We start from the raw sequence: 13,186 nt of genomic DNA on the forward strand, positions 1-13,186 counted from the left end.
CACATCAGTAATCAAATCTGGAATATAGACTTATATCAAATGGCCTACTCAGTACTGATCTCTTAGAAACAAATGCTTGTCGTACATTGTCTGCATTTTAGTAATGTTAGATGGGGGGGGGGGGGAATTGGGTATATTATTTTATAAAGATTTATTCACACATTAAGATATAAATACATATATAAATGGTGTAATTTAAATTTCTTTAAATAATTTGCTTTTAGAATAATGTTCAATGTGATATATTGTTTTTTAAATTAAAGTTTTTATCAAATTAAAGTAAAGATAGTTTCAATAAACATTAAATTTTTTTATCTTTTATCCACTCCTGTGCTTTTAAAGATGTAGGCTGATTGTTTTATTTTCAATACTATGAATAAAATCAGAATTTTAGTGATTTCAAATTGTTCATAATTAAATTTTTACCATTTTATTTTATAAAAGGCCATATTCTGAATTGCCTATTATAATAAAACATGAATTGTCGTCTTATGTTTGCTGATTCGACCTTTATAAATTCTTTTAGATACTTTACCTGTTGTTTGTAAAAAATGTTTTAAAAATTCATTATTTTCAGTGTTTTAGAATACAAAAATTATAGATAAATACCATGTTCAGATTTCAAATTTTTTTATTAAATACCATTTATAGAGTTATAAAGAAAAAATCTTTGTAATTTTGTGTTTTTTCAGATTAAGATGTTCCCCTGCAGTACACAGGAATATAATTAAAATAAATAGAATTTAGTGCAGAAGTGGTGTTAGGGGTAATTTAATTAAATTGAGAAATAGTATTGAAAATAAAAAATCGGACGATAGCGGACAAGGAAGGAGTTCCAATAATTTTGTAATTTTTAGGGGGGGGGGAAATAATTTTCTTATACACATTGGGGTATAAAAACCGTGATGTATTTTTAAATATTTTAGTCATTTTTCAAGAAGAAACTGAAGCTAAGTTCATTATTGATTATATATATTTATGAATTATGATTTAACAGATGGTAATGATTTGTTTTCGCATTTTTTATTTTATAAAAGTTCTTTTTTAAATTCTCAATTACGGCATAAAATGACTTGATTCTTGAAAGTGGTTTAAGTGACTAACAAATCATTCCTTTATAAAAAGCTGGATTTTTGGCATGCAACAATTTTCATTTAATCCCTCAGTTTTTAAAATAATAATAAATAATAAAATTAATTTGTTATTTTTTACAAAAGAATGTCATTTACTCTCAGACAAATTAGAATTAATGAGAATTCAATGATAAACCCTTGGGCTACGCCCTCGGGTTTATTATTGAATCCCTCGGGGGTTTAAATTTCCATTGATTCTAATTTGTCAGAGAGTAAATGATACATTGAAGTTTCGATAAAATCAAAATTATACAAGAGAAGAAAACACCTGTGCAGTGTTTCTTTTTTTACTTCTCCTGCGTCACTCTTTCGACCATCTTTTTCATTTTCTCCGCAATGCTCGTTTAAATATAATGTTGAAATATTAAATATCATTAATCTTGTCTTCTATGGGTAGTACCATAGAGGTTTTTTGAGTTAGCATTTAAATTCAATAGTCTTCAGCATTAGTACCCACTTTACTATCTCATTCTTTGTTTATAACCCTATACTATCTAGTGGTGTTGAAGACTGTTTATAACCCTCTACTATCTAGTGGTGTTGAAGACTGTTTATAACCCTATACTATCTAGTGGTGTTGAAGACTGTTTATAACCCTATACTATCTAGTGGTGTTGAAGACTGTTTATAACCCTATACTATCTAGTGGTGTTGAAGACTGTTTATAACCCTATACTATCTAGTGGTGTTGAAGACTGTTTATAACCCTATACTATCTAGTGGTGTTGAAGACTGTATATAACCCTATACTATCTAGTGGTGTTGAAGACTGTTTATAACCCTATACTATCTAGTGGTGTTGAAGACTGTTTGATAGAATTGGAAGAATTAAAGAAATTAGACCTAAGCAGGAAACACGCTTTTTCTTCTCATACAGTGGAAACCAAAAAACTGTGGACCAGGAAAACGTCTGCAGACTCCTAACCTATAATTTTGAATAGACTAATTAACATAAAACACATTAGTTCTGCATATGGTTTCCAGAGAAAAAAAAACTTTCGTAAAAATTGTGAAATTTTTTTTCGCATTAACTTTTTCGCGTGATTTCACATTTTTTCGGGAAAATGAGTTTTGAGAAAAGGAAGCGAAACCGATGCGGATCTTCGAAAAAAACCCTAAGTTCTGCAGTGTAGACTTATTTCATATTTTACTTAATGCATGATGAGTTGATTTCAAAGCATCTTCTTAAACTATTGCTTGATATAAACATAAGGATATACAAGTACGGTAAATTGAATCTCGTCTTTCCGTTCCAAAATTTTATTAGTCCAAACCAAGCTTTCTTTTGAGCATTCTATAATGCATTACATTTTTTTTATATTTGTTTTTTCCTTAAAAAAAACATTTTTTTACATTTTTACGTATGAAGAAAATGCACAAAAAACGTGTTCTTTGAAAAGAGATCAGTTCTTGGAGTTTAAAGATGCATTTGAAATATTTGACAGGTAATAATCGTAATTTAAAAAAAGATTGATTTTTTTAAAACATACATTTTTAGACAGCGGTTATTTAACGTTCTTATACCTAGGGACGGGGACGGCACTATTGACACAAAAGAGTTGAGCACTGTTCTAAGGTTAGGGCTTTTTTTAATATCTTGCCAAATAAAATGGTGTGATTGAGTTTGTGTAAGTTGTATGTAATATGCAGGTTACTTGTGAGACTATAGCCGGTCAAACTTTAAGGAAACACAAAAATAAATTTATAAAATCAGGAATTGGAAATGCTGTAAATTCGTACCGGCCCATCGTTCTATAAAGTGATTAATGCATGTTTTTTTTTCTCTCTTCAGTCTTTATGATATTTTTGTTACATTAAAATGATCCATCCTAGAATGTAAAACGTACATATAGCTTAGAGACGTCTAAAATTGTCTTTTATCCATTGTTAGGTCCATGGGCTACAACCCTACAGATTATGAACTAAAGGTAAAAACGAATTTAATTTATTAAACTATTGTGTACTTTATCACTCATGGTCACTATATATTTAATTTCATTATAGACGTAGCATAAAGTAATCATCTTGCTATAATATCAACTCAGCTGTATATAAAAGCAAGGTGCTGTAAAATTCAGAGGTTCCAAGATTTTCTCAAAAACAATTGAATGTTTTTTATATCTGTTTTGTTATGAAGCTTATTTTATCTAGAAAAAAAAGTTCATTGCAAGACAAGTACACAAACATTTCCCTAAATTAATAACTGCTTTAAACACTATTTTTATAAGAAGTAGATGTATTTCCTTGTCTAGGAGATAAGAGAGGAAGTAGATATATTTCCTTGTCTATGAGATAAACGATGAAGTGGATATATTTCCTTGTCTAGGAGATGAGAGAGGAAGTGGATATATTTCCTTGTCTAGGAGATAAGAGAGGAAGTGTATATATTTCCTTGTTAGAGGAAGCGGATATATTTCCTTGTCTAGGAGATGAGAGAGGAAGCGGATATATTTCCGTGTCTAGGAGATGAGAGAGGAAGAGGATATATTTCCTTTTCTAGGAGATGAGAGAGGAAGTGGATGTATTTCCTTGTCTAGGAGATAAGAGAAGAAGCGGATATATTTCCTTGTCTAGGAGATAAGAGAAGAAGCGGATATATTTCCTTGTCTAGGAGATATAAGAGGAAGTGCATGTATTTCCTTGTCTTGTAGATAAGAAAGGAAATGGATGTATTTCTTTGTCTAGGAGATGAGAGAGAAAGCGGACATATTTCCTTGTCTAGGATATAAGAGAGGAAGTGGATATATTTCCTTGTCTAGGAGATAGGAGAGGAAGTGGATATATTTCCTTGTCTAGGAGATGAGAGAGGAAGTGGATATATTTCCTTGTCTTGTAGATAAGAAAGGAAATGGATGTATTTCTTTGTCTAGGAGATGAGAGAGAAAGCGGACATATTTCCTTGTCTAGGAAATAAGAGAGGAAGTGGATATATTTCCTTGTCTAGGAGATAGGAGAGGAAGTGGATATATTTCCTTGTCTAGGAGATGAGAGAGGAAGTGGATATATTTCCTTGTCTAGGAGATGAGAGAGGAAGCGGATATATTTCCTTGTCTAGGAGATAAGAGAGGAAGCGGATATATTTCCTTGTCTAGGAGATGAGAGAGGAAGCGGATATATTTCCTTGTCTAGGAGATAAGAGAGGAAGTAAATATATTTCCTTGTCTAGGAGATAAAAGAGGAAGTAGATATATTTCCTTGTCTAGGAGATAGGAGAGGAAGTGGATATATTTCCTTGTCTAGGAGATGAGAGAGGAAGTGGATATATTTTCTTGTCTAGGAGATGAGAGAGGAAGCGGATATAGATAAAAGTGGAACTATTGAGTTTGCAGAGTTTATTATCATGATGGCAAGGTGAACCTTATTTTATCTTGTCTTCGTTATTTTTACAATTTTTTTAGAAACCAATATTTTTTCATATAGCACGGATATATCATTCATTCTTGATTAGATATTAAGTATTGTGAATCAGACAGGCCAATTTACAAAATAGAAAAAAATTTCCTTTTATATGTAAGAGGATAAAGTAAAGAATTAAAAATATTTTACTCAGTTTGCCTGCATACTTTACAGTGCTAATTTGTAGATTAAATAAGACTTGAAATAAAATCTAGACTTTTGTTTCCATTTTTTTTTTTGAAAATTTGCAATTATAATACAGGGTGTCCCACGAAACATGGCAGTTGGTGAATAGTTTTGAATGTCTTCTTCAATATACTGTATTATATATAAAAGACTTTTTGCAGTTTAATTCGTTTAAAAAATCTTTTGCTCAAATATATTTTACTTCGAAGTTAATTTTATGATAATTTGACTCCTATATGATATTTTATTATTGTCTTTGGTATTAAACATACTTAACAAATTATGAAAGAAAACATTTTAAACTATTTACCAACTGTCATGTTTCGCGGAACACCCTGTAATTGTATATCTATTTTGTGTTATTTATGTGCTCTTTATTTCTTTTTAAAAAACAATATTTAATTATTGCAACTACTAAAAAGTAACGTTTGTTATCTATTCAACAATGTACACTTTTTTTTCAGACGTATCAAGGATGTTCCTTCGGATGAGGAGTTAAGGAGCAAATTATTTAATCAAAAAGAAAATGTTGGGTTTAAAACAAAGTTGAACTCAAGTGCTAAGTTTACATTTTACATGAGGCCGAATTTAAAGATTTTGAACCGCGCCTAGACGCTTTTCAAACATGAGCCACAGTTTAAATATGGTTGGTTCATTTTGACAATTTAAGCAGTATTTTGAGTGCCAGCGCGTAACTTGAACTAATTGGTGGTTCATTAACATGGTTCAAATTAATTAAATTTGGCCTATGTTTTCGTAGATTTCTCAGCTTTCTTCTTCGCCAAATCATTTGATTTATCTGAAAAAGAACATGACCTTTATATCTAAAGAGTTTTATGTTTTCAATAAAGTCTCATCCGCAAAGGGTATCATTAAATATAATTTTAACTTTTTACAAATTTCTAGCCTCCAGACAACGGCATATGTGAATTTGAAGGCGGGTAAAATCATTTGAGTAAGGAATATAAATTTAATTAGGGAAATAGTCTAATTTTCAACTAATTTTTTTATTAAAGATTAAATCTTGTTTAGGGATGCTTTTGCAGGTTATATATGTTCTTTTGTATAATTATCTTTAACTTACAATTTAATTAAAGTACACCAAGTACACTAAGTACATTAAGTTACATCAAATACATCAAGTACACAAAGAACACCATTTTTTATGTGTTTCTTTTCCTAACTTATTCTATTTAGTTTTTGACAAAGATAGGAATGGCTATGTATCAGCAAAAGAAATAAAAAAGGTGATTAGAGTTTGTATTTTTAAAATGTTTTACAGATATTTCAGATAGTGTTTAGGCTTTTTAGAGTACTAACCTTCGCTGTATTGTGTTAAAAAGTGTTCCTAATAAGTACAAAGTCCGTAAATTGGGGGGAAGGGGTCGTCAATAAAGCGTGTTTCTATAAAATGTCGTTTTTTTACTCAAAGGTAGGCCAAATATTTTAAATCACAATTTTATTTTTACATTTTATGCCAAAGAATAGAATGAATTGCGTATTTTTAATAATATAATTAAGGATTTTTCTAAATAAATTATATAAAAGGATGTTTTAATTTAGGAAAAGGCATTGAGTACATTTCGAGTACATTTTAAAGATTAAAACGGCATTTTAGAGCAAAATGTTTCAGCGACGACACTGCAAATCATGGACATTGTACCTAGTTTAACAATTTATAGTAAAATAAAACGCCTGTGTAGTGGGTGAAAAAGTAACTAATATCTTTAAAAATGGGACCGAGCACATTTTCGAACATTATGCCTAATTTTGAAGGTTAAAACGGCATTTTATTGAAAGATACAATGATATTTATTATAGGCTAACAAGCCTGAATACACGTTTTTCAGAGACACTGTATGTTTATAAAATTAGGTATATGTGCACATAAGTATAGGAAAGACATATTTTTTTGCTTACTATATACATGAATTAGTTCAATAAGACTGAAAACGACAAATTAGTCGAGAAAAAAAGTGCATTTTTATCTGATTGACTTATGGCCATGGAGTTTCATCTGTAGTTTTACTTTTTATCGTAAATTTGGTGTTGTTTATTATTTTATCGTAAATTTGGTGTTGTTTTTTATNTGTTTATTATTTTGTTTATTATTTTGAATTTATCACAAGTTCTTACCAAGACATTTCTCAGTTTATATAAGATCTGAATTTGTTTTATAGGTTTTAACTTTTCTGGGTGTGGATATCAGTTTAGAGGTAAAAAGTACACCAATAAATGATGATTCCATTAACATGTTAAAGGAAGTGCCTGGCTAATGGCTAGACAATAGACATATAGTAGAGCTGAGAATGCAGTATTGTAGAATCATTTTTTAGGATTCATTTGAGACAACTTATCAGACATTTTTACGGTTCAAATTTTTTCAGCAAGAGCGCAAATTCAATCTTAAAAATCCCTATTTTGGAGGGATGATTTTGAGAATCGGTTTTATAAAAAATTTGAAATAACGACGACGAAAAATGTATCAACAATTCTACAGTAAACTAATTAAATGTTTAGGAACACATTTCTCAGTAGAAATTTTTTAATAAACCAATGTTGGAATCAATTATTTCTTTTTCATCATTAAATGGAATTTCTTATTCTTTATGAATTTCTTTTTGAAATTTATATTGAATTTCTTTATGAATTTGTTTGCAGATTTATTCAAATGTCGTCTTTTCAATAAAAATTCCAGGAAATCTACAGAAAATGTTTTTGAACAGTGATACATTTCAGAAACCAATAACTGAATTACTTATTTTCGATGAAATTTAGTTAATTTTTATTTTCTCAACCTGTTCCTAAACAACTAATTAGTTCACTGTAGAGTTTTTGTTACATTTTTCGTGGTCGTCATTGAATAATTTTAAAAACCGATTCTAAAGATTGAAGTTGCGCTCTTGCTGAAAAAATATGCACAGTAAAAACGTCTGATAGGTATCAGATCAACTTCCATGTCTAGTCAGACGTACACTCCTTTTGAATATTTTTCAATATTTTTTGTTACATCAGTTTACACTTTCAAAAAGCGAATAGCATTCTAAAAGTCCAGCGACACCTTTGTCGGAAAATATGACGTCATCATAGAGTTTTTCCTCGTTGCTACACTTCAAAAAAAAAGTTAAAAACTTGTTTAGATCAATCTTTTTTCAGGAAGTTGAGGAAATGGTGGAAGAAGCGGATGTAAACAATGACGGACAGGTTTTTTCATTTTGCAGTACAATCGGATTGTTTATTTTGCAGTACAATATTGTAGTTTATTTTGCAGTACAATATCGTAGTTTATTTTGCTGTACATTTTGATTGTTTATTTTGCAGTACATCTTATTTGTTTATTTTTCTGTACAATCAAAATGTTTATTTTGCAGTACTATTGGAATGTTTATTTTAAAGAACAATCAGATTGTTTATTATAGAGTAGAATCTGATTACTTATTTTGCAGTACAAACTGACTTTTTATTGGATGAACAGCCAGATTGTTTAATTGCTGTACTATTTAGTTGTTTTTCTTACTTTACAACCTGATAAATATTATAATATGCAGTTCAGTTATATCGTTTATTTTCCAGTACAATTTAAGTGTGTATTTTTTATTCTAAAATTTCTAAAAAACATGAATCCTACTTTTTTGTCAAATATTCTGCTCAAATATTTTCTAAAAATTAAGAATGTAGTTCGTAAAAATAACCTTTGATTCCTGTAAAATTTTCTGCACTTTTTGTAAATATTTCTATTTATCAAAACGTCAAATGTGATAATACACTTCTGGTATATTTTCAAATTAGTGAACAATCCCTTTAAAATTGTATTTTTCAGGTCAAATTAGTGAACAGTCCCTTTAAAATTGTATTTTTCAGGTCAAATTAGTGAACAGTCCCTTAAATTTGTATTTTTCAGGTCAAATTAGTGAACAGTCCATTAAACTTGTATTTTTCAGGTCAAATTAGTGGACAATCCCTTTAAAGTTGTATTTTTCAGGTCAAATTAGTGGACAGTCCCTTTATAGTTGTATTTTTCAGGTCAAATTAGTGGACAGTCCCTTCAAAGTTGTATTTTTCAGGTCAAATTAGTGGACAGTCCCTTTAAAGTTGTATTTTTCAGGTGGACTTTTCAGAATTTCGAGTAATGATGACGGCACAGTAAATATAACATTGTGATAGTAAAATGTTAGTTACTCAATAAAATAGATAATTTAGAGATTTGGAGCAAAATGTCAAATCTTCAAGTTTATATTTACAGATTCTATTTTGATAATTTTCCATTATTTCTCACACCATGCAGTTGTACTGCCCAGTCTGGACTACCCAGCGGAAAGCCGACGTTTTAAGCAACAAAAGAAAAGTATTTTCTACAACCTATAAAGTAAATAGTAAAAAATGCAGAAGCTAGATATTTATATAAATAAAGTTGTAATCTCTGTTTGGGTCTCTCTGTGTCTGTATGTCTGTTTGTTTGTTTGTCCAATCATAACCCCGGAACCCCTGGACCGATTTGTCTCAAATGTTGTTTGTGGAACTCGTGAGACCCACGGGAATGTTTTTAGCTTGATTTTAATATTCTAAGTTCTAAATATTTTAAGTTCTAAGCAGATCAACTTTGATAGCGAAAATTTATTTTCCTGGTAAAATTGTTTAAGTACCTGATGAATATATATAATATATATAAATACATGCAAAGACAAACTAAAATATATATAATATATATATTCATATAATATAAAGGATTTATGCATAGATAAACTTAAATAACAGATTGGTCAAAAGATGTCGTCTTTTCAAGATTTATGAGGCAGAAAATCCAAGCTTAGTCGGCGTAGAACAGGCTCTCTCTCTGTAGAGACAATGTGAGAAAATTCTGACTACAATTGACGGAATTTTGTATCCGCTATCCTCCACTTCCGACCTACGCCAAATCCACTATACTACACATCCGACCTACTAACACGTGGTTTTACAGCTTCTAGATAGACTTGTGGCCGCAGCGCTCGGCCCAGAAATTGTTCCTACCTTACCCAACCCTCAAATAATACAAAAAATAAAGAGCTGGCGTAGGTCCGATACTGCAATTATAGGTCGGAAAGTTAGTAGGTCAGAAGTTCAGTAGGGGGGATGTTGCCTATAGACGATGTAACATTACCCGGAATTTTGCATATCATTATTTTATTGGAGCTCAATGTTTAATATGAAAAAAATGCTTTGATAGAGGTGAGTATAAAACCAAATAAAGATTAAAGTCCAGCGGAAAAAAAGAGGGTACTAAATTGTTATGGACTAAAAAATTAGTATTATGATTAACCATCTTTAAAACGTATAATTATAAAAAGAAAGTTAAATTCTTTTAAACCTATTTATTTGCTACAACTTCAGACTAGGGGTTGAAGCCGTATTTTCAAGTAGCTCTCCATTTATAGTGGGACATGCTGATTCACAAAGATACCCTAAAAACCAGGTTTAGAATGCCGGAGATATTCTTATTTTTTTTTATGAAAACTGAAATTTTTCAATCGTGATCTCTCTAAAAAGAGATATTTGCCCAAAATTAAATTAGTTACTTTTTCATCTTGATTCGAAATATCTTCATTTTCTCCAATTGAACAAGATTTTTAGTCTTTTCACAAGAAGTGTGAGATTTATCACGGATAAAGGAATCTGGGAAATATTTAATGATTTATTAAATAAAAGAGAGAAGACAAGAATTGAAGCATCATCATAAAGTTTCACTCTTACACAGGGTGACCACAAAAAAGGCCTGGTTTAATGGAAGGGGGGGGGGTTGAAGGGGAAGGGTACATTCCATCTAAAGAATATATCGATAGATGAGTTATTTTGATTTTTTGTCACAGTTTTTTGGGTATTACAAGTAATACATTGTTTATAATGGTTTAGTTGTGTGTCGGTGTTAGCAGGGAGAAGGTTTAATATATCTCTCTGCTCTGTGTACGTACAGTTAACTCAAGTATACCAGGAGTAAAGGAGATCATGAGGGAAAGTGTAATCTGTAGTTATTTTATTACAGGTGACATTTTAAACAAGGATGATAATAGATTTATAAATCAGAGCATTTCGCGCACCATGAGTAATAATCTTTAAAACGGAACTTTTGTTTAGATATTGTTTATCGTAAACGCTTGATCATGATATCAAATTAGGGCACTTTTAAAATCGAGTATTAATGTTCGATCCCACAATAAAAAATATCCCTGCAGTGCATGCGTATGACGGGATATCGAAGAGGAGTTAATTTGATGTAAATCAATACTTTCACAACACACTCACGTTATGACTTTATGTTCATTGTTCATTTTGATCGAGATCATATATAAATGAAAAAATGTTGAAAGGGTCTGTAACCGTATTGCCAAGTGACCTTCCATGCAAAGATGGCAATGCCCGATTCACATCAGTACCCTTTCAACCTTTATCCGATCAAATTTGATAGATATTGACGTTTTTTATGGTTAAAATTGTATTCCAATGCGAAAATTACTTTTCCAGTCAATCAATATAAAAAGGATTTAAATATATTGCTAGTTGACAATATTTACAACATTATTTTATTATATTAGATTTCATTTTATAAGTTGAAAAATTTTAATCTCCCAAAATTGAAATTTTACCTTTCTTTTTTGTGTCAATAACAAAACCCTAGTTTTATAATTAGAACAAAGTATTCTCGTTGTTTTTTTAAAACAAAGTCTCTAATTAATGGAATTGGTTTCTAGGACTGACAGTACTGAATGTTTCTGCCATCAGCATACAGCCCAGTACAGAACAGCTGCATAGCAACATAACAGATATCTTTAATCAAACCATTGATTTAGACCGATTGAATTTAATATCAGAAAGGAAATACTATGATTACTCAATTGAGATCGAAAACAATGTTTCTACTGACACTCCCACACACATTACTGATGAAATGGGAAACGGGATTGCCAATAAAGATTTGTACGATGAAAATTTCGAAATTGGAGAAACATTTAAAAACATGAAAGAACCGAACATTCAAGACCTGAATAATACTTACATTAACGATTTTTCAATGAAAGAGAATACAAATGTTAGCCAGGACAACAGCCATGAAGTCGGTTCAGAAACTAATAAATTTACAAAAACTAAGAAAAATGAATCTGCAAAAAATGCCATGGATAAGAAACACAAATATTTAAAAGCTCTTGAAAATTCTTTTGAACACTCCGACAATCAAATTGTTCAAACATTAAATGATAAAGCTACCCAGGAATCTGACGCTGAACCCGAAAACGTTTATGATACTGAAATAATAGAGAAAGATGTGATAACTGTGATCCCAAAGACTAGTGTTGATGAAGCTTTAGAGAACTATATCAGGCAAATATATTCAAATTCGTTTTAATGCTAATTTTTTCGTTAAATTTCACTTATTATTCATCGGGGACCATTTCAAACGTCCAAATTATAATTTGGCAGAGTCACAGGGTTACCCACAAAGTATGAAACTGTAAAGACGACCTAAATTCACTAAAATATGACGATTCCAATGTTAAAATAAGTCTTCTGCCCAAAATATAGCTTTTTAATGGCTTATTCCATGATTTGGAAAGGAAAGAAATAGTTTATAGTTGCAGAGAAGTATAAATATTAGAATCTCGACACAGTATAAATTGCGTACATTTGTCTCTGAAGTCTCATCCTTTGTGGGTAACCCTGACATATCAAAGAGAGGGTGTAGATTTCGATGCTCTGTAACAGTTTTCCCCAATTGAGCAAATTTAACCCTTAAAAGATTTGGTAAATATTTGATTTTCAAAAAAAATTTGGATGGTTTCCTTATAAATAAGCTTGGAGTCTCCGATGCCATGTTTTGTATCTCTGAAAATATGCTGAAAAGAATGTGAGGGATGGCAAAAGAAGTGAGTCTTTGCCACAAACTCTGATTTTCTAATCCCTGTATCTTTACAACACATTGTCTTAGACCATAAATAGATGAATTCTGTTAGATCCAGAAAGTTTTACATATGTCAGGATATACACAGTCAGGTAGGAAAGATATAGGAATTAGGAAATTTGAGTTTGTGACAAAGACTCAATGTGCGAAGGTTTGTGCTGTATGTATAAAATGCCTTTTTTTTGACGACGAAATGTGCACTCTTCAGAAGGTGGGTGGTGAGGATAGTAAAGGTCGGAGAGTGTTATGAATGCCAGAAACAAGCTTAAAACATGTGATTTAATGGGAATCGATACCCATATTGTATACCATGCGCATAGAATAAACACAGAGTGGGGATGGGGTCTCTTTAAAAAACAGACGGTAGTTGGGGTAGTAAGGGTAGTTGCCATCAGATTCAACTCCAAGGGTGGGAGTGGGGTCTCTCTGAAATATAGACGGTAGTTGGGGTAGTAAGGGTAGTTGCCATCAGATTCACCTGCAAGGGTGGGGGTGGGGTCTCTCTGAAATATAGACGGTAGTTGGGGTAGTAAGGGTAGTT

General features: G+C 31.0%; 2 protein-coding genes across 2 annotated transcripts; both read left to right on the plus strand.

Annotated features, from left to right (window-relative positions):
- The first annotated feature begins 2,537 nt into the window (after positions 1 to 2,537).
- On the plus strand, positions 2,538 to 8,957 carry LOC111706579 (calmodulin). Its single transcript, XM_023479490.1, has 10 exons — positions 2,538 to 2,578; positions 2,662 to 2,709; positions 3,025 to 3,061; positions 4,411 to 4,484; positions 5,180 to 5,215; positions 5,748 to 5,761; positions 5,913 to 5,962; positions 6,896 to 6,931; positions 7,872 to 7,919; positions 8,821 to 8,957. Exons 3-10 carry the CDS (start codon positions 3,029 to 3,031, stop codon positions 8,860 to 8,862), a joined length of 333 nt encoding a protein of 110 aa, XP_023335258.1. The 5' UTR covers positions 2,538 to 2,578; positions 2,662 to 2,709; positions 3,025 to 3,028; the 3' UTR covers positions 8,863 to 8,957.
- Positions 8,958 to 10,553: 1,596 nt separating this feature from the next.
- LOC111706583 (uncharacterized) lies at positions 10,554 to 12,068 on the plus strand (the record flags this gene model as incomplete). Its single annotated transcript, XM_023479494.1, is given in 2 exon segments — positions 10,554 to 10,734; positions 11,441 to 12,068. Coding segments are annotated over 2 exon segments (665 nt in total), but the record flags the coding sequence as incomplete, so codon positions are not given.
- Positions 12,069 to 13,186: the final 1,118 nt, after the last annotated feature.

The sequence above is a fragment of the Eurytemora carolleeae genome, unplaced genomic scaffold (genome assembly GCF_000591075.1).
Source record: "Eurytemora carolleeae unplaced genomic scaffold, Eaff_2.0 scaffold735, whole genome shotgun sequence".
NCBI classification, from domain to species: domain Eukaryota; kingdom Metazoa; phylum Arthropoda; class Copepoda; order Calanoida; family Temoridae; genus Eurytemora; species Eurytemora carolleeae.

Excerpts from the sequence above, each read along its gene's own strand:
- LOC111706579 (XM_023479490.1), top strand. The coding sequence starts at position 3,029 with ATGGGCTACAACCCTACAGATTATGAACTAAAG. Across the intron at positions 4,485-5,179 it reads TTTATTATCATGATGGCAAG|ACGTATCAAGGATGTTCCTT; the intron begins GTGAACCTTATT and ends CTTTTTTTTCAG. Across the intron at positions 7,920-8,820 it reads ATGTAAACAATGACGGACAG|GTGGACTTTTCAGAATTTCG; the intron begins GTTTTTTCATTT and ends TGTATTTTTCAG.